The sequence below is a fragment of the Bombus affinis genome, chromosome 9 (assembly GCF_024516045.1).
Source record: "Bombus affinis isolate iyBomAffi1 chromosome 9, iyBomAffi1.2, whole genome shotgun sequence".
NCBI classification, from domain to species: domain Eukaryota; kingdom Metazoa; phylum Arthropoda; class Insecta; order Hymenoptera; family Apidae; genus Bombus; species Bombus affinis.
In genome coordinates, this window is record NC_066352.1 from 683,162 (window position 1) to 705,615 (window position 22,454).

The 22,454-nt window shown below is 43.0% G+C and overlaps 1 protein-coding gene across 1 annotated transcript in view; it reads left to right on the forward strand.

Moving 5' to 3' along the window:
• LOC126920152 (acetylcholine receptor subunit alpha-like 1) overlaps positions 1-12,708 on the forward strand; it is a 157,143-nt gene extending 144,435 nt beyond the window's left edge. The window contains exon 7 of the mRNA XM_050730138.1: positions 6,869-12,708. Coding sequence (XP_050586095.1) covers positions 6,869-7,072 — 204 coding nt within the window. The 3' untranslated portion in view covers positions 7,073-12,708. The remainder of the gene's footprint in view (positions 1-6,868) is intronic.
• Positions 12,709-22,454: the final 9,746 nt, after the last annotated feature.

Consider the following 22,454-nt stretch of genomic DNA (forward strand, 5'->3'; position numbering starts at 1 on the left):
TGTCTGACTTACGATGGGATATTCTACCGGAAGAAACGAGGGCAAAGTTCAGAAACGATTAAAAGACACTATCCTTTATATTTTTTCATTAACTCTTTTATACCGTTTGTACAGCTATTTTATGGAAGTTAGAAAGTTATCGAATACGAACGGCGTTCTTGCAGGAAATTTTCGAAAAATTACAAGCGGAGCGACGATAGGGCGCGTGTTAGCAGAAACTTTCGGCGAGTTGCTCGTGGCTCTGTAGTGTGGCAAAGTAGTTCCGTGGATGGAAAACTTCGAAAATTGGTTTTGACGTTGACGCGGTCTCAGCACGGGGAGAATGCGTCTCCAAGTTGAAACATTTGTCCGGGGGCCGGCCGTAAATTCGAACGAATTTATGCTTCCTATTTCGTATTTGCGCAGAACGAGCGGCGTGGCACACTTTCCTGCACCCATCCTGTATCGAGTTTATTCTCGTTCCTTCGGGACTTCCCTTACCTAGCAAAATCTGCTCGTTTCTTTGGAAATTTCATCGTGGATCGCGGAACCTTTCGGTTTCTTCTTCTTTCCGTTAAAACATCGATGACAGAAAGTTGTCGTCCGTGACTGTTATTCCAAGGAAGAAGTTCGTCAGGAAACGAGCGGTTATCGGAAGTTGCAGCTTGGCTGTTTCGACAGGGCGAGGCTGGTGGACGACGGAGTTTTCAACTCTTGAGTAGTTTTTAGTACACTTTATAGTTACATGGTTGGCAAAGTTTGTCCAAAAGTTCAACAGACAAAAGTATGATAATTCACTGGCAAGAAAAATTGCTCTTTCTAGAAATTCTAATTGTACTGTAAATTGTAGCATAGACTTATTCTCTACTTTTCCGATAATACGAACGTATTCCACGAAACTCGAAAGCGGTAAGCCTATCATCAATAACTATCGTAGATAGTCGTTCCTCCTCTCTTCTTCATGCTTTTCTACTTTTTACCTCTTTTACTTTTTACTATTAAGTAGAATTACATGATAAATTCAATTAACGAATATCGCTCAAGGTTTAAGACTGAACTAATAAAATAAATAGTCTCAATGTCGTCGTTTAATTTAGCTATAAACGCCAGAGAGCACATCACGACGACATGGACACGTTCTGCGTTCGATTGAAAATCTCATCGATCATTTCTACAGTTGTCTTCAGTTTACGTAACAAGTATACGTAACACGATTTTTTAAATACACTGTAGAATTTTCGTTGTCCCGAAATTCGATATTCGAGCATATCGTGGCGCGGTTTGCCGCATAGTTATCTCGAACGATCTAATATCTTGAACAAGATACTCTACATCTGGACGGAGCCAAGGCGGGCCAGGCTGAAATTCAATCTATCGATTTCTCGAGTCACGATCCCGGAGATGCCTTGATTTCCGCGCGCTGGCCGCATCAACCCGGTGACTTCCGGTTGCTTCGGAGGAGCCAACCCCGTACAGGGTTTGCCCTGTTCAGGGACGCGGAAAGTAGCGCTGGCGTTCATAAATTATCGACGGGAACTGTCTGTCGCGCGAACGCACTGCGGCGAAGTTCCGCCCGCTGCCAAATGTGCGTTTGCATTCACGCCAATGCACGCGTGCTGCAGCGATTAAAATGCGGCCTGTGCGTGCGACTGTGATTTCCTGTACGCATTGCAGAGAGCATTTTGCGTTTTTGTGTCCGCAGATTTTGATTCTCTGCGTGTTTGCTGCATTGACAGTATTTATGGTCTGACTAGAACCGTCGTTTTCTACTTGACAATAGAACAGCTCTTTTCTATTCCATTATCCGAACATTTTTATCTGCCTATTACTTCAAATATGGAAGCCTTTATTATACTATTTACTTTATTGCACTTATTATACTTTATTACGTGTCTCATTTTTGCCGTATCACTTTTATTGCCACCATAGATCTTCTACGTATATGCATACCTAGTATGTCTAAGTGGACATATCAAATGTCGGTAGTGCTACTGTTAGATAGCATCAAACGTAGTCTGAAATTCTTAATTGAAATTCGATCCTTTATCAGATAGCGGGGAAAAAATGGTAAGGAAAATGTTGTATTCAGTGAAAACTGTCGAATAATCCGGTGTGGTATCGCGCTATATCTCACGCGATGCCGATCTTGCGATCGTGTATTCGTTTTTTATTGGAATTTATGGGGAGCATCATCGATCGAATCGCTATTCTTCAATTTCTTTATGGAACGGTTCTTTCTCCGTTATTCCTCCGTTCCACGTATTTTCTTTGTTCTGTTATTCACAGAAAAATCCTCGCAAGCTTCGATATTTCTCTCAGATACCATCAAACGTATCGAATGAAACATCGAAAATTCATTGCTATCGTACAACAATGATAAACGAAAAATGCACGAATGCCTGTAATCAATCGGCAGTCAAATCGTAGAAGAATTCAATCCAAACGCCATTGTTCAACGCGGTTTAATTTCCAAATAAGTCTCTAAAATGGTCGAACCGAAATGTGTTCCATATTTTCGTGTGCACACGAAGGACGAACCGCAAACGGTCGAGGAATTAACTGTTCCTAATGCGGCGAGACGAGTGTTTCGAACGAATTTCATGGGTCGACAGTCAAACTCGTAACTTTCGAGAGAACAGGTGCATCGTCCGTTGCGTCCACGAATTCGAAGGTTGGTATTTTCGTATGTTATTATCATTGCGTATCAGTTGTGATAATATAATATACTGCAGTTGCGATATAATATAATGCAATGATATACAGATAATTTATTGCTGTATTATCACTGAATAATATTAACACTTTGACTGCCACGTTGGTCATATATGACCGGCCACGGTGGTCATTGATGACCGGAGCGCTTGAACTTCTTACAATTGTAAAAATTGTATGAAAATTGACAGTTAGGGCATTTTGAATATAACCGATAAATAGAAGATACTTTGAAATTGAACAATTGAACAATTAAACATTTTTATTAGAACATCAATAAAAGAAAAAAGAGAACAATTCTTGTATCGCTACGGACGACTCACGGTATTTTCTATTTCGTTGTTATCTTCTCAATAATTTTTATTGAACAAAACTTGAAATATTTATAAATTAATAAGTATGTATATATAATAATATAGATGTATTTCATAAAATAGCAAATGTGACGAGCGCTATTGCTTTAGTTCACAATCGATTAAGACAAGCGCTATCGCGCTATTCGCGATTTCTCGAGCCTATTTTTTCATAGACCTCTGGGACTCAAACGGTTAAGAGTGAAACGAAAGAACTTTACCGGGAAAGGTTACATATTATTCACATAAAGCTTCTGACACATTTTTAAAATAAATGTTTTACCAGCACAATATTGAGGTATGAAGAGTTAGGAACTCTTTGACTCGTAATTATCGCCGAAAGTAAAAAGAAGTAAAAAGGAAGGAAATAAATAAGAAGGCGTATTGGAAGAGCACAGGAATAGCAGCGGAATTATATGTGCATAATAAATCTGACCTAAAGCTAATTATTCCTAACTCGTTGATAAAGAGAATTCCGTTTTGTAACAATAGAAATAATTCAAACACGAGGCGTCCATAGCAGAAATAATTGAACGACGAAACAATGATACGCTCTCCGCCCAAATTGCCTCGGTTGAATATCGTAGCATTCCTTTGATGTAGTGGCAAAAAACTGACATTAAAGATACTCCATTAAAAGATACTCGTTGCTTATCTTTGAATGGAAAACCCGTACAAAACCGTATATTTAAGGCTGCAGATTCGTAACTTTTCAATTTATAGAACAAACAGTATAATCAAAATTATATTTATCGCGCCTTTGTAATTTATTGTTATGCGTAATGAACAAAAGGTAACAAAAACGATACTCAAAAGTTTAAGTACAGCGTGGCTTGCAACTTTCAATGCTGAATCTACACAGTAAAATGTTTAAAAAATTCAATCCTCTGCGACATGTAAAAAACCGTGTTCCGAATCAATCCGATCGATGTATATTTGTACTCTGGATCAATTTCATTTGCGAATCTGCCAGAGAAAATCATCGTGACTCGTGACGTGTTCTTTTCCATCGTTGTGAATTCGCCAAAACGGAATAACCGAAAGAGGAAACGTAGCGTCTCGTGGTCGACCGACCGAAAGGTCTCGGGACGAATGAAAAGGGCTTTGTGAGTTTGTATTCTCGGGGCTGCTGTATCCTCTGGTCGCATGACCCGTGTTAAACGTGCTTAATTCGGTTAATATCCTGCCGCGAGAAAGCACGAGCGCTTCCCGAGAGAAAAAAAACCGCACCGCTGAATGCTTGCGTATTTGATTCGTCATCCATGCAAAACCTGACTATATTGGCGTAGAATTACGCGGCTGAAGTGTACTTCGTCATTTGTGATTTATCGCGCGTGTTTTGTGAGAAAGCATTGCAAGCACCTATGTATAGTTCTATACATGTACAGGATGTTCTGTGACTGATGGCGCAACCGGAGGTAAAGGCCGGGAGGAGGGATGAAAACACGAAATAGAAATTTGTCATACGTGGGGATTTTTCGAGAAAATTTAGAATTTGCTTGAAAAGTGTCGACGGTTCTTGCTATAGACGAATATCTTCGTGTTTAAGTAATGGAAAGAGGGTGCGCAGCGAAACAGGACAATAAATTTTAGTAGTTTATGATAGAAGAAACTTGATACAAAGGGTATAAATGGGAAATAATTTCTAAGGGAATAAAATTGATCGTACATGGATATCCTATTCAACGTGTATTCTTCACTACAGAACACGATAAACACAAAGATAAGTGGAGGTACCAGACGCTTTATCAGGCGAATATTTAAAGTGAGTTTTTTCCTAAAGGAAACTTCGTACGAGAAAGTTTCATTCTACTTACTTTTTCGCCCAAGTTTTCTTTTCCGCTTACGTCATCGTGTGCGAATATTCTGCACTTCGATTGTCACCGCCATAGCTTCAGTTTTGTTTCTTACATTAAACTTAACTGCGGGAAAATTTTAAAGCTACCTGTTCCATGAACAGAGATACCGAGATAGAACGAGACGACCGAATTCCATCGTTCGCATTCTATAACAGTTTCCTTCTGTAGTCTCGGGAAAAGGAGGCGTTTGCAACGATAGGACGGTATCTGGCGATTCTGAAGCTGATTTTGGAATGTAGATGGCTGAGAACAACTGGAATAAACGATACTAGGAATAAAAGCAACCAACCAGAGATAGCGAGTAGATAGACGAAACCTCTTTCCTTATCTTTCACTTTTTGTTTCTCCCCCGTTAGAAAGCTACTTATTCTTTCGCATCTCGCGAATATCTCGCGAATCCTAAAGGAATCTTAAATTCCACCGCGTGGACACCAGGAACAGGAGCTTCATTTCGCTGATTTCCCTCAATAGAGGAGAAGCAATTGCCCGCAAATCATTTTTTGATTTATCCGAAAGAAATTGAGAATTTTAGTCGACCTAACAAACCTTTTACGGTAACCTAAGGAAACAAACTACGTTCTGTGACTGGTCCACGATCTAGACGCGTTACGATATAGCCAACAGCGAGCTTTCTTCGCCAGCAGCGGATTGGACGCTCGCCAAACGTAAATGTCATGAGGGTGCCAGCGAAAAGAACTTTACCCGCCTTGATCCTGGATTAAACAAACTTTCTAGATCACCGTAATTCCCTCCCTCCACATTTCTCTTCGTATATCTCGTTTCCCCCCTTCGTATTCTCTTCTCCCCCCAGTTGATTTTCATCCCTTGATATCCGCGTGAGTCATTCGATCTTTGTCTCATCGCGAAGGTATCGTATCGGAATGATCCGATCGAGTTCGTTATTGGATCACTGTAGGCGGAGTAAGCTCGTTTATCGAGATAAAAGCGCGCCGTGCGTGAACCGATTCCGAAGAAAGCGACGTGGAACGACGCACGAAAAGGTTGTACTGAATTGAAAAGGGAACGATATACCGAGCGACGTTCCTGACTAAGATATCATAAAAGTATCGGGTGTCTGTTTTATCGTCCACTTCCTCCCTTGTCACGGAGGGAATCGAAAGAAGTCGATACACCCATGGAATGAGGTATCAGTTGTCTATGTTACCAGTTTCCAGGACGGACGAGACCGACTCTATTTCTCGTTCTCTTTGCTTCTCAACGTTTGCTACAAGTCGTAAGGGTACTCGATTGAAAGTTCGAAAATACAACTCATCTTTTAGCTAGATATAGAGAGCTCGATGACGAAGAGCTACATGGATCCTTGCTACATAGAGTAGATAGTTGGACGTTCAACGGAGGAAGAAAACTTGGAAAGAATGTTTCTCATTCCCTGAACTGGCTTCGAAACGACGAAAGAATGTTGTGCTTGGCTGGATGGGAAGGATGATGATCGACTTGTCGAACGAGATATTTTATTTACGATAACGTTGGCAAGCTCGTGCCGTTACGAGGTCTCACGGTATTCTCAACTATCTCCTCGCGTAGTTTCTTTCTCTCGTTAGCCTCACCAAGCGCACAAGTAACGTACATCGTTTATCTCTACGCGTGGGATTATGTCTTCGTTACGTTAGGTTGGGGTTAGGTTGGTTATATTAGGTTGTCCGAAAAGTTTCTTTCGTTTTATAAGGAAATAATACACGCCCAATGTTTTTTGTTTTATGTTAGTTTATTGAATTATGCATCGAACATAATAATAGAAATAGGACGAAATGGATCATACCTAATTCAATGAACTAGTATAAAACAGAAATTGTTGTTCATCTATTATCACCTTATGAAACGAACGAAACTTTTTGTGTAAATTTATATTTCTACGAACTAGCTAAAGAAATAAAAGTTAGGCGGAGATTTGTTTGGTCTGTTTGAAGTTACAAGGATTACTATATTTCAAATTTCTGATTTTAGGTGGAGGAGGACTGGAAATACGTGGCGATGGTGCTCGACCGGATCTTCCTCTGGATATTCACGGTGGCCTGCGTGCTTGGTACGGTGTTGATTATCCTGCAGGCGCCGAGCCTCTACGATACCACGAAGCCGATCGACATCAAGTACAGCAAGATCGCGAAAAAGAAGATGATGCTGATGAACATGGGTCCCGAGGAGGACTAGTCGACGATTCCGCGCGGCTTCGCGCCGCGTTCACAGCGGCAGCTGCTTCACCGTCGTCGCCGTCGTCGTGGGCATCATCGTCGCTGTTGTTGCCACCGCGGTCGCCGGCGTCGTCGTTCCCGTTGCACGCGTTATCGTTCTCGTCGTCGTCGTCGCCGTCGTCGTCGTCGTCGTCGTCGTCATTGTTATCGTCGTCGTCGTTGTCGTTCAGCGGCCGCCGCCCATCATCGAAACTGCCGATTTTCGCGTCGACATGCAAGAGGATCCTCTCTCGATCGCTGCTGCCAGAGATGATGAGACCTCCTAAAGAACACGGCCAGGAAAAAGTAGGAGGCAACGTGTGGCAAAAACGAGGATTCAGCAAGATGGCGTGGATCTTTCCCTCTCCGAATTGTGGATAAATCTGATATTCAGATTTCGATACTGAAACTCTTTTGAACGGTAGACGAGAGTGGGGCGCAGACTGGTTTAAAGGAGGGAAGGGGGGGAGAACACGAACGAAATGGAGCGTACGAGTTTTGTCGAAAGAAAAATAGAGAAAATCCTATGCATGGACGTGTGATCGGGAGCGTGTGAAAGGGAAACAAGAGGATGACGGAGCGAATGGGTGTGAGAGGGATGAGCGAGATTGAACGAACGAGACCGAGGAAGAGAGAGAATTGGGGGCAAGAGAGGGGAGAAAAAGTGCCAAATACGCGAAACACACGCGCAACGTATTTTTGTAAATCTGGTTTCATACGTAAGGCTAGAGTCGTGCGGCGAGACGTCGAACTGCCCGAACTGCCGATTTTATATAAGAAGACGTTTAAAACAAACACGTACACATTATATACACGCACGCATCTACGTACACTAAGAGCAGCTACGAGGGGAAACGTATACATGTAATTCTTACATATACACGCGCACACACGAACGTACAGACATCTTCACGCGTATACACGTACACATACGGGTTCACACTTGCGCAGGATCCAGCGTGTTAACATTTATACGTAACGAGATGAGTTAAAACGAGGAAAAATAAGAGAGAAGAAGGAAAAGAAGAGAAAGAAAGAAAACGCATCGGGAGAAGAGAGGAAAAAAAAACACGAGGTAGACACACGCGCCCGCGTGCGTATCCGTTCAAGGTGTGTGTACGCGGTGTACATAGGTATATAGAAAAAGAATTATACATCTATTACGTGCGTAGATATAACTCGACGATCTCACAGCGTATGAGCACGCAACGCGATATTCATCCGCATATATCTCTCGACACATCGTATAATCACGGGAGTGCGCCGCGCTCGCGCGGTCACGACACACGCCACACGCACAACCGAGCACACGAACCGAGCTGGGAACCATAGGGAACCTCGCGGGAGAAACGTACGACGAAGGTGAATTCTTCGGGCTGGAGAATTGCTAGCGTTGATAAAGAACGAGACTCGCCGTCGTCGTCGTCGAGCCGGTGATTATCGTGCCAGGAAACGTGTGCTGCTCGCTCGAGCAACGGGGGACTCGGAGAAAGAAAAAACTGGAAATTTCCTCGTTCCTTCCACTCTTCTCTTTTCCTACACTTTTTTCCCCCTTTTTACTTTCAACTCGATCGACGAACCAAGTAACGGCGCGCATAATCTTTATCGAAATCTTTTTAAACTCTTTTAACTCGTTCCTTGTAATCCTATTTTTAATCACCATCAAGTTGCTCATCAGTTACTAAAGCAAATGATTTCGGTCGAACGCAGAATCCCGTGGTTCGAATGTTCAATCGCGAGCCAGCGCACGGCCTGATACGTCGATCCAGCCAGAAATCAAACGGCCGTTGAAATAGTTCTCTCGACCAACGAATCGTTCATCCGACAAGAGATTCCTTCGTCGTGCGTATTCTCAACAAATACACTGGAAAGAAAGAGGAGAGAATCGCGAGCATAGAAGCTCGCAAACAACTGCCAACTTTAGAAGCAACGGACCCTGATCGATCCGATCGATTCTTAGAAGCGAGTAAGCGTTATCGATAGATTTAAAGGAGGAAAACAGAGCAAAGGATGTTCCTTAAGAAGACTCGCCGTACCAGAGTGTACCGAGTCTGATAAAATGAGAATTTAAGACGAGAATTATATCTCCGTTTCTTTGAGAACGAGCGATTAATATTCCAGCATCTCCGTGCTTCTTTTTTATCGTGTGAGATAAACGAAGATCTCACGTGTGGTGCGGTGGAACGCATGGCTGAAAATCATTTCGAGATGATGGCGATAAAACTCGGCGAATTTTTAGCCGCTAATTGCCTTGCAGCATCGTTCGTCGATCTTGATACTACCCAAACGATGAACTCTCGAGATACCGTAGACAAGCTAATCGATTATCTCCATCCGTGATTCTATCGACTGTGTTCAAATCTCCGATGAACTTTGTCTATGCACTTTCGTTATCGAAGGATTTTTCCATCATCGAACCCATCGTTCGAGCTTCCTGGCTCATTCAACGATTTTGTTTTACACCCTTACAATTTCCATGGTCGATCGAAGAAACCTTGGGAAAGATCGGGGAAAAGAAAACGAAAGAAAGTTAGGTCAAAGACTAGGAAGCACCATCAACTGCCATTCTTCACCGTTACTGCCTGCACGAAGTCAGAGATTCGCCGAGCTTTCGCTACTTCCTCCATGGATTTTACAGTTGGCTCGTGCAAGCGAATCGATGCGAATAACACGGCGGAGGAAACGACCAACAGACGACAGATGAAGACGGTGCAGCAGATTCAACACGGGTGAACCCTGTGTTTTCAGCTCTGTGTTCCAACGAAAACACGATTGTCGGATGCTGTTCGGAAGCGGCAAAGCTGTTACGCTGGAATCTAGAAACGGAAACACGATTACTCCTCTTTGATGGACTCAAAGATACGGTTTGAGATCGCCTTTCGTGAAATTCCACATATGATAAGCCACTCGCTTCTGGGAATATGCGATAGGATGCTCATGTGGTCCAATGAATAAACAAATCCCAAACGTTTCGAGACGTTAGAATTGCTCGACCTACCGGTAAACATTGTTTCTCTCGATCATAGAGAACCTCATTTCGATATACAACCTTGGTACATTGATATTTCTACGTTCACGCGAGTTCTCCGTGTTATCCTCGAGCAACCGTTCTAACGTCTCGAAAGCTTCCAGCAGTTTTTCAATGTATCCAGAACTTCCGGATTAAAAAAAAAAAAACAAACTTCAAAGTTCTACGAACTCACGCTTAAGCCATTCAGTCTTTCAGAAGCATCGACCATTCTCCGGTTCGAACGCAACGCTCAAAGCGTGCTCGACTCGAACTTTATCGACTGACGGGATAATCCACCGTCGAACGCCCATCGTTTGGCCACGTGTTCTATAAGGAACAAAAAAAAGTCGAAGAAAGGCAGGAAAAAAAAATAAAGAAACGAGACACACGAAGCTCGTGGGTGGGCGCGCGAGCGCGTCGAACGCGTACACTCGTGGATACATACACACACAGAGAGACATTGTTTGTATATTGACAATGAAGAAAAGAAGGAGACGAAGGTGGAAGCGGGAGCAGCCCAGGGGGTGAAAAGAAAAAAGAAACGCCACCCAGGCACTTCCTCTCTCCGCGAACCGGTATAATAATCAATTTATTTGCTCACGTAAAGGTAACGGTATAATATATTTAATATGTGCATATTAGGTATAAACAGAAGATTAATCATACGAAAAACTAAACTAATAAATCGCATAACCGAGGACGATTCACTCGGCCAGCCTGTGGGAGCCGATGGTGATGCTGGTGGTGCTGGTTGCTAATGGTGTGCAGTGTGGGACGTAATATTAACGCCAATCCATGGACACGGTGAACACGCGAGTGTGCTAATCAGAAGGCGCGATGATCCCGATTCACCGATCATCGAAGTGATACGTGTTCCGAGGATTCAAGGGGTGGAAGAGGAGAAACACGCGAGAGTACAAGTCCGTGCGATTTCGGTCGCCATTCGGCCATCGTTGCGCAGATTAACTTTCCTACGTGAGAACCGTTGTTCGTCGAGAGTTTGGTAAACTGCCATCAAGCGCAAACGTTTATGATTTATGACGTAATATAAACTACAACGATTTGATGTATGATTTTTTAGAGGTATGTTTTGGCGTTACCGAAACAATCCAAGTTGGTTTTTACCTGATTTCAAAAGCTTTGACAGTTGTTCGCTTCTTGCAAGGAATCGATCGCGTACCACGGTCTTGGTTTCTTTCTTCGACGTTTTCCTGGATGTCGTGTTTGAGTATTTACCTGAACTTGTTCGGAAAATTGCAGTTGCGCGATTCGTCTTTTATAAGTTTATTCGAGGAAAAGTAAGGTCGGGCGTGTCTTTGTCGCAGTGTTGCCAATGTAATTATATCCATTCGCGAGTTTTGTGTATTTAAGGAAATTGTCGTGTTGCAGTGTTTCGACAGTGTTTCGCCATTGTTCGCCATTGTTCGCCGGCCGCGTCTCTGACTTCCTGTTCCGGGTTATTAATTTACGACCCGGTTTAAATCAGACTTCAAACGCAGCCACGCAGCCAGCCTTGTGACGTTATTACGCGAACGTCACACGGCTACGTAATGTACGATGTGGTGCGACCTCGGGCTAATGAGTCACAGAATTACACGCGCGGCGACGCAATCCTTTTTTTTTTCACCAACAAACGTCAAAATGGTAGAAACTGCGTTTGAAAAAGCTCGTTCAATCCGATTGCCGTGCGATTGATTTTCACGAAAATTCACCTGACACTCGATTACATGGATTTACGGATTTACGGATTTCCTGGTTGATTACAAAGTAACGGTGTGTTGGTATTAAACAAGCAACGACGCATTTGGCGAGCGTTTTCATTTGAAAGAGCGACGCTGCGAGCGTTTGTCGTTACCGTGGCCGTTGTATTAAATTTATTTTATGAATTTGCACCGCGCTCGTATTAAAATTTCACTGATATTGTTTTCTACCGAAATCCCGTAAACGCCTGGCTATTAAAGAATTACTTTACGTTAATCACTCTAAAGCAATTTTGTCCTCACAGGAGAGCAGAATTTGACCACGAAAATCTCGAGATTCTTTTTGTTCGCCGTTAATTTCTCTAACCGGCGTGCCTTCATTCGAATGTTAGTTTTCCATTAAAAGTATAAAAAGAGAAAGAAGTGGAAAAAGAGGGAGAAGGAGGGAAGGGTGGATAGCGTAACGCGTGGAAAAGTTAATCGACGCAGCGTGTACGGATCGCTGAAACGCGCGACCGAACGTAATTTCAACAATAACAAAACAATGGCGCAACGACGGCCATTGTTTCACCGGGAACCGCTCTTCTCCCCCTGCCACACCATCGCTTCGTCGACAATTGCGACAACAATAATTGATACGATTAACGTTAAGAACAGGAGAAACGTGAAAATAAAAGCAGCAAAGAAGAGTTAAATTTAAAAGAGAGAATGAAATTGTTGGACAGGGAAAGAGAGGACACGGTTTAAACGAAGAGATTTAAGAGTTTTACGCTAATGATTAAACGATAGTTGTTGTCGTACGTTAAGTTGCTACTCGTTGATAATAAAACGTTTGATAATCGATCCATGACAATGAAACGTAACACGGGGGAAAAAGTATAAAGACAAAAAAAAAAAAAAGAATAACGATCAACGGAAAGTTCTCGTCTACAGTCGTCGTCGATTCGATCTATCCACGCCGGTTCCATTTTACGATCCCATCGATCGACGATGTAGGCTTGAAAAATTACTACGAACGATTAGGTTAAACTGTGTACATTTTAATAACATTACAAGCATAGACGTTATGTTTTAGCCACGTCGTAATCGCGCATCGTTACAATCCATTGATCGAGGGGTTGTTCGATCGTTTAGTGCGCGTGTGCGCCAACGAGAATCGAAGCCTCGTAATGTTGTCGTGCCTGTTCGTCCCTTGCGCAGCGAATTTTCACCCTAAAAATCGTCGAACGATTCCGATCACGCGTTTTTCTCGCGAACCAGCGAAAACGAACAGAATCAAATGGTTTTTCGTATTTTATCATCCGACACGATGGCGTTTCTAATTACGCTGCCGGTTTTTCTCCTCCGCGATTATACTTTTATCGTTCGTTCTCTATCCGATACGTTTTCTTGAAAAACCAGATAAATAAATAGAAGCCAGGGAAATGTAATTACTCCATTTGCGAGAGTATTCGTCGGCCATTCGTTTAGCTTATCACGCAGTCGTTATTCAATGCTTTAAAACAGAATCGTCCGACAGAATGCCAGAGACCAAGATCATTTCGTTTCTGGAATTTAGTCTCATTTGCATGCTACCATTGAATCAACCGCGTTTATTAACGTTTACCACTGGATTAATTTAAACCCCAGGCTAGTGTCGTAAGAATCCGTTTCCACCGGTGGATCGCGGATTTTTCGCCGTATCACCGAGAAATCTCGCGTCTTTCCAACGTGCCCGTTGAATAGACCGGTCGAGGAGGACGTGAATAATCTCTCGAGGTGAATAGAAACGATCCGGGACGCGAAATAATTCTGTTTCAGCCGTACGGAGGTGTCCGTGTGGGAGATCCTGAAGCAGGTTATTCCGTCGGTCGTTTCAGCCTGTGAACGTTGAACAACCCTGGTTGGCCAGGGCTTGAAAAGGATGGTCGGCCAGGCTGAACCGGGCGTCGTAATTGAATTTTTCAGTCGCTTCGGGCCTTCGTAGACGCACGATTCATTAGCAGTGTAAACCCCGAGGCTAGAAATTAGGGCGGGCATGTAAGGTAAACGAGCGAACGAACGCCAGGCAAATGGATTAAAGCGAGCGAGTTGTGATTCGGTGAACGTGCGCCGGTTCTCACGGGGCGAAGGAGACTCTCTCGATTATCACGGACGTGTCCACGTTTCCGTGGAACTAGCCAGTAGAGGTTTGATTAAAATTTGAGACTGCGTTTCAGCTCTGTCACCTTATTCTTCCATTCGTTCGTGTTTGTTCGCCGGTTCGATCGTAATTCTCCTTTCCAAATTCTCGTCATTTTCAATGGAAGAACGTGGAAGAGAAGAATGAAATATGAAAACGCGTGATCGGAAAACGTGCCTCCAACAGAAACGAAAAAACATATAATATAAAAAAGAAAAAAAATGAAAAATCCGTCTTCCTGTCTTCGTGTTTTTCCAGTTTCTCGCTGTTCTCGCGTGTCCGTATTCGGATACATGGTTACACCGACTACACCGTTGGATCGGAGATTAATACATAACGTGTGACTGTGCGTAGATTAACAGAGTAAGTGTTTACAAACGTTTAAAACTCGCGCGCGATAGCCTGATAAGCAAACCCGACAATTTTGCGTAAGTGATAATCTCGTGTAAGCATGTTAATTAACTAATAGGTAGACCCTTCTGATTGTGACCCTCGTGCCAGGACTTGCGATCGAAGCGCGACGCGGAATGAGATTTAACAATCGGCTGATCGAGAAATCGTTTTTCTTTTTATTCGCCACATCGACGCCGCGCTCTGATTATCTTTATTACTCGTGTACGGTTTATCGTTCGATAGACGCACCTTCGTTCTACAAAGAACAATCGTAAATTCGATCGAATTTTCTTCGATTAATACGCTGTAGATAGTAGGTCGAAGATTTCAGTGTCGTCGGCGAGAATAATCTCGAAAGGCTTGGCAACGAATACTCGCTTGGAAATTAAATTGAATGCAAGTGGACACGCGTGACCGGTCGTTGAAATCACCGGGCGGCCGATCGCGTGCCTCAGCCGCCACACATTTCGTCGATCGTCCAGGCTTCTCCGTTTTTACGTCGGTCCGTTTTACGTCCGGATGCCCAATGGGTCGATTCCGAGTGCAGAACCGCATGTTCTGGGTCACAGTCGTGAAACGCTCAAATAAATCAAGTACTGTGTATCGTCAGAAGCTTAAAGTCTTCCATGGGGCATTCCTGACAAAGAAAGACGATTTTCTCGGGGTGATCCGCAAATGAAAGCCGATGAAAGGGAAACCGGGCGAACCAGCATTTATATATACATAGAATTTGCCGAATACGTCGTCCAGTGGACACACCGTCGATTTAACGTGGGAACGTGAAAGAGGAATGTTAAACCGTCCATAAAGAGAATTTACGTAACAAGTACGACGAACAACAGGGATTTTTCGTTTCCGTTTCGCGAACGGGAATTTTGTACTTCATCCAGTGCGCGGTTCACTGCGTCGTCCGATCGAATAATCCCATTGTCTCTACGTTTTTTCCTCAATCCCCGAAATTTCCCTTTTCATTCTTTATTGCTTTCAATTTCTGAACGTTTGACTGACATTATTTTATTCCTCCGCTCTCTTTTCTATATTTTTTCTTTCTTTTTTTCTATCCCTTTGAATCCGACCAATTTACGTTTTCGCATCGTGAAAGTTTCGTTCTCCATTTCGTTCATTTTTCATATCCGTTGAAAAACCGTTCTTAACGTCAGTTCGACAATCATAACCACCGAACGTTTCCATAGTCGTACGCGAACCCTCACCATTGAATCACCATCGAACAAGGCCGCATCTCTTTGCTACGGGACAATTTTTCACGTTTTCATCGAGACACCGTAATCCATGTCGTGAAATAAAATACTAAGAAAAAAAAAAAAAAAAGGAAAAAACAGAAAAAAGCGAAGAAGAGAAAAGGAGAGCAGAAACGTGGATTATTAACGTAACGAACGATCGCGAAGAGATCGCGAAATGCCGTCGACAACAACCGGAGAACAGAAGCGAACCACGTTTTACACAAAAATCGCGATACACGCGTTAAGGGCGCAACTAATTGGACGATCTGCCTTTATCATTCGAAAACGTTAGGAATTTCCGCCCTCGATGCGTTCTTCCATCTTTGTTGGCGCACACGTGCGGTTCCCTTCTCTTTGATAGATAGATATCGTCGATCACAGTTTCGAAGATGAGACACACGTCGTACTGCCTTTCCAAGCGTATCATTGGAATTTTTTTTCTTTGTACAAAAATTCGAAAATAGCAGGTTTATGAAATTGCTTTTCGTCGTTTTTCGTCGACTGTTCTTTTATGCAAACTATTATTTGTTTTAACATTAGGGTTACCGAAATCGTCAAATTGTCAAGTTAATAAGATTTCACTGTAATTTCGCACATTCGCAACAATGTATTTTTCACGATTTCAATGATTTTTCACCAAAGTATATGAAGGCCCATTTTTTCCCTCTACGTCACGTTATCCTTGGCACAAATTTGATATTTTAGTCGTCGGTAGCTCCACTGTTAAAATGAAGTAATTCTTTTGTAAAAAAAAACGAACGGTTTGCGAATAACGTTCTGAAGTGCAACACGGAGTTCGCAGTACTAGCGTGCAAACGATTACGCGAGAGGCAGGCGTTTCAAACAAGTGGCAAATTCGATTAGCCGCGCTCGTACGTACGTTCGAAGCGGATTCGGGCGATGAAAGGCACGGCACAGCGAAATGGTAGCTATGTTTCGCCGCAACTCCCATGTTGTGCAAAGACGTCGGAAAACGGAATAGGGAAATAAGCTGGCGAATAACCGGAACGAACGGTGGGCGCGGCTTCCAGATCACGTAATGAATTATCGTCTTTTGAAACAAAAGGGTAGGCGAACAAAGACCATTTCGGGCTCTTTTTCTGCGGTGGGCGCGTTGCGTTTTCGGTCCTCACGGATAAGCTTCGGCGTTGTAATTAATGTTCGCACGATCGTTGATCTTTATTCTATATTCTGTACTTTTTCTATTAGCCGCACAGAGATAGCCGCGGTATAAAATAAAAAAAGCAGATCAAAAGAAAGAAGTAGAAACACACTACATATTATCGTGGAAATGGCAAGGTCTAACAATTCGACGTTATTAGTATTTGCAAATAAGAATTACTAAATACTTCGAAATACGTACAATTGTTAGAATTAGGACTACCGTATGTAAGTTGCGTGATATGGTTTAAAATTAATCTTCCAAAGGAATTTCGCTTTACGCCTGAAAGTTTCGATTTTAATAATTGTGTTACGCTTTATCTCTAAGAATATTCGATTCCGAGGAAGAGAGTTATAATCGAGTACAATGTTTATATTTTAATTTCAAATCTAGAAACTAACAATTTTTATAAACAGACTGATTCACAGAAAAATGGTATACTAATAAGAAACACGTGTGAAGCGATGGTAAATCAAATGAAAAATATGAATACATATTTTACACAGAGTAATTAAAAGAAGAAACAACGTTCAGTAAGATAAGATTATCAATTTAATAACACGCATTATACTTCCGAAGAAAAGATCGATATTCGTACGAGCTTCTTTCTAGCAGCAGTGGCCATCGTGTTAGGACAGCGCCGGAGCTCTGCCGTGAAGATCGGAAACCCGTCGACGCTGATCGGCCCCAGTTCCGTTCGACTCGTATCGATTTCATTGGATTCGAGGCACACAGTATTTTTCTACCGTGTAATTTCATACTTTTCCAATTGTCTTTGATCTCAACGACCGTATCGGCATCGTCTTGTTCCTCTACAACGCGGCGATCGAACGAAGCCACCGCGTCGATCTGTTTAGAACCGCGTTGATCGAAACGGGTTCGTTCGTCGAACACGTTCACCGGAAGAATTCCACGACACGAATTTACAACCATCACCAGGGTGGACCGCGGGTACCACACTCACACAGACATCCAAACACATTTACACGCGCATATATACACGTAAGACAGCTACATTTGGAGCTACCAGGGAGGGGGAGGGGCGAATGTCTGTTTCGAAGACGCTTCACCCCCTGTGGGAGCTCGTCGGAATAATCATCGAAGTCACACGTACTTGGCCACGCGAGATCCAACGATCGCGCACAGCCCTCGAAAACAGGTCGATCGAATTCGAGGAGTAAACTCGCGTACAGCGTCTCGCGATGGCTGAAACCGGCCAGGAAGTTTCTGGCCACGAAGAGGGAGGGGATGAGTTGGGTAACGGAGGGGTGGTAGTTAGGAATCTCTTCGTATGTTCGAACGGATTAAATCGAAATCTTTGCTCAACGTTGCATACGTGTTATATATAAAATAAAGTAAGATGATGTTATCGTCTAGTGTTGAAACATAGTGTTAACTGAAACGGACAGGGGTGGGTTGTTCGTGTTTTTTCCGGCCACGTCGTTGCCGTTGATGTTTCCCGTTGTGTTCACATGGTACGAAGAATATCGGGGGATTTCTTTTTTTTTTTTTTTTTTTTTTAAGGAACATGTTGTAGAAAAATTGTGAAGAAGGAAGAGGAACGCGGCACCATCGATGCGCACGATGTAGGATGACGGTGAGTCGGAAGATGGCGGAGGTTCAAGGGTGGGAGTATGTAGATTATTAATGATAACACAATAGTAATAATGATAACTAAATATCGATTTATTAATAACGACGCTAACGCTGTAAGGATAAATGAAGCATAGTAATAATGAGTAATGATAGCACGTAAAAAAACGCAGTAATAAACTACCATTTAACAATAAACGAGTTACGGTAACGTTAAACGTAAGAGTAAATAAACGAGAAAATAATAAACGCTAAATAACAAAATATCGAGTATTAATTAAAAAGTACCCTTAACAAGTATATCGAGCGCTAACTCTACTATCGACGATTACGAAACGTTATACGGTGTATTGTTATCGAATTCCAAAGATGAAAGAAAAAAAATATACAAGAAAATAGTAAGAAACAAGAAAGAGAAGAGAGGCGGAACGTGGGGGAAAATTAAAAGCGGACAAATATAAAGCGAACGATCGTTGTTTGACGAGAGGGAGGACCCGATGAAATTCGTGTAAAACTGATAGTATTGTTAAGACAATCAGACACTTATTGCTCCGGCCACCTTGAGGGCCATCCGTGAATATTTGTTGTCGAGGTTTGTTCCTCGGGAAATTTCGAAGAAGAATGACGAAGAAGGAAGACAAGAGAAGCAAGAGGAAATGGATTCGAGCAGAATCGTCGCGCGCCTCTTCTCAGCCGGACGAAGGACGAAGGAGTAACACGGGCAGAATTTTCATTGTAGCGGAATGCGTAAGAGAAACAAAGGGGAAAAGAAAGAGAAAAAGACCGAGAGGAAAGAAACGTGTGACGAACGTTTCGAAGAAGATAGGCGGAGACCTTCGGCTTTTACCCCTGCATTCGCCCATTCCACCCACCCTCGTCCAAGCAGAAACGAAATTGTCGAAGGGGGCTCGATCAGAAGGGAAACAGACAGGGAAAGAAGAGAAAACACGGCACGTGTTCGTCGAGTGTGCCGCGGGAAGTTTTTTTCTATGCCTCACATTTTCTACGGTTTCAAAAAAGAAAAAAGAAAAAAAAATAGCATGCAAAGGAGCGATTATTAGAGATTGAAAAAGGATATTAAGGGTAGAGGAGAACTGGTGCACGCAAAAGGCGGTCATCAAGTTTTTGCGGGAATCAATCGAGCCACGTTGTTGCGTAGGAACTGAAGAGCGACAGAGATGGCAGCCCGTTTGCCAAGGGTGTGGTTAAAGGCAGCGACGTAAAATAACGAGATCGCACACGAAAAACACAAAATACGCGACACGCATCATTACATAAGCTCATAGAAACAATTATACAGGTTGTACGCGTGCGTATGTTCGAGGAAAGCTTCGTTTCTGACTGACATCGCTTTCGTTCTCGATCGTCAACTGTAAATATAGGTTTTGTATAAAAACAGAAACGAAAGTGTAATCACGAATGAATTCAAACTATCCTCAAATGCCCGCGAAATCTCTCCAATACTTTCCTTAGATCGATTTCCTGATTAAAGCACGAACTATGCACGCGTGCACAGTTATACACATACGCGCCGCGACCGAAAGGGGGAAAACAAGTTGCCCTCCCTCGTTGAACGTATTCTGTCTCCTTAGAAGTTAAGAAAACACGAAACAGAACGGTGGAAAAGGCATGGTTATCATGCCGATCGATTTCAACGAGCGCACATCGAACTCGTTCGTTCAGTGACCACCCTCAAGCTTGTTCTTCCGTCGGGAGTGAAAAGATCATTCTCGGTTGAAAGCTTCGTCTCTCCTTCCTTTCGATTTCGTTCCCGTGGTCGCCTCCTGCTTTCGCTCCTTTTTTCTGTTTGCCGTGATTTCACGCGGAGGGAAAAGTCGCGAGCATTCGTAAACGGGGAGAGGGTGGGCGCAAACACGTATACGTTACAGGTTCACTCACATACGCATACACACGTACACGAAGGCCATTTATGTATAAAAAGCGGAGGAAAAAAGGAAAGGAAGAAAGGAGGAAGAGGAGATGTGGGAGAAACGAAGAAGATTACGACGATGTTGACGACGATGATCAACGATGACGATGAGTTGTGTTATCGATGAGGGTGGAAACGAAGGAAATGAAATAAAAAAATAAAAAAAAAACCATACGAACATTTTGTTATATCCGTACGTAAGAACGTAGAACGACGAACGTGTGTTATTAAGGAAGTAAACGTATCGAATCTACAGTTAAATGTTTACGATAAAATTACGGGTAATTAAGAAGATTCTAGATTTTTTCTAACTAATCGATTCGTACGGCGGACTCGTGCCAATCCTCTAGATTTACGACCTAAAACGAGATATACAAATGAGATGAAGCTGTTATCCTATATTAAGTCGGCTTGGAATAAATATTTGATTATACGTATTTAACGTGCGACCGGTCTGTATGCCTGACACACCGAATGCCTGATAGCCGAATGAACGTAACCCGTTTGTCTGAAAGCGACCGCGAGTGAGCGGAATTGTACGATGAAACCACACATAGCGATGAAATTACGCAAATAAAACAGAGAAAAGAAAAAAAGAAGAATTTGATAAGTAAGTTATTACCTGGTGTGCGTGTGCATGGTGCGAGAGACAGAGGTGTGAACGAGCATCGTATCTTTGAATGAGAAACGAGGAGAAGAAAGAAGGAAGAACGAGAATGACGGCGGCAGAAAAGAATACAGAAGGCGAGTAAATTCTGTTACTCGATCGTGTCTCGGTTAATTTTCGAAAAGCATTCAGCGACTCTGGACCACGAGGTTCGACTCTTTGGTGCTCTGTGGAAGCGGAAGGCGACGCGTGGCTCACCGGAAGCTCGAGCCCCCGTAAAGCATCGCTGGTCGATTATTTTCGGCGAAATAGGTCGTTCCCTCGCGTTTTGAAGAGTCTCTGATCGCTTTCGTCCGTAATTATATATATATACATGTATGTATGTATGTATGTATATGTATATGTACGTATCGATTGATCGAGCAGATGCTTCAAGCCCGGCGTCGATAGAGTGCACGCGTCACGTTGGAACGAGATCTTATCGACGAATCGCCGATATCGTCCTAAGCGTGTGCATGAAGTTTGCTTTTTCTCACACGGGACAGACAGACGGAAAGGAAGGAGGGAAGGAAAAGGAAGAACGCGAGGGATCGACGCGATTTTAGCTCGATCAATTTGCTAATCGCAGAACCATGCTTCGACGTGGAGTCAGGGGCGATAGATCTATTGCGGAATCATTTGAAATTCATAATCGTTTTTGAGCACGTCCGCGGGATTAATGGCTCGCGATTCGCCTCTCGAATTAGGGATTACGAATTCGCCAGCGGGAAAAAAAGAAGCCTGGAAACCCGCTGGCAGAACCATTCTTTTTGCGAGTTGATCCTTCCGATTGAAACGTTACGACATTTTAGCAACCTCATCGAACACGCTGCGGTCAAAGGAGTCGTTAAATTCGTTTGAAATCCGCAACTGATTATTTTGCACGAGCTACTGCTCCTGACGGAAAATTCGAAGCGTGGTTGGTCGAAGCATTGAGAAGGTAGAAAACGTGGCGTAAATAGAGAAGAGGAATTTTAAAACTACCGGTGTTCGGTAGACTGCGAATGTTTTATATAATACAATTTTTAGTCGAAAAGAGATTCGGCGAGATTCGTCGCTGCGAGCGGTGAAACTGGTGGCGGCTCGAATCAGCGCATGGGAATCGAATCGCAATTTGTCACGATTGTTTGATCGGTTGTCGCTACGTAGCGACGCGTTTCGCAGATTTATAGCGTTACACGAAAGCGGCGGAACGATTAATAATATACATATGTACATACGAAGGGAGGAAATATTGGAAAAGTTGGCGGAGAAATAGTGAAGAGAATGTCGAAGGAAACGTTTGTTGCCATTAAATATTGTATGTTCACGAGGATCCTTCGTCGCGATTGAATATTATCATTACTATTGTACTTATCATTATTGTTATCGCGACTGTTACGATTATTTATTATCGTTAGCAATTCGCTGACTATCGTTACGATCGCTGTAGCGATGAGTCGACGAAGTGCGCCGATAATCGACGCTTCGGACGAACGAAGGATAAAGAGAAGAATCAGGGTGAAGTGTCGAATGGATGGAAACCG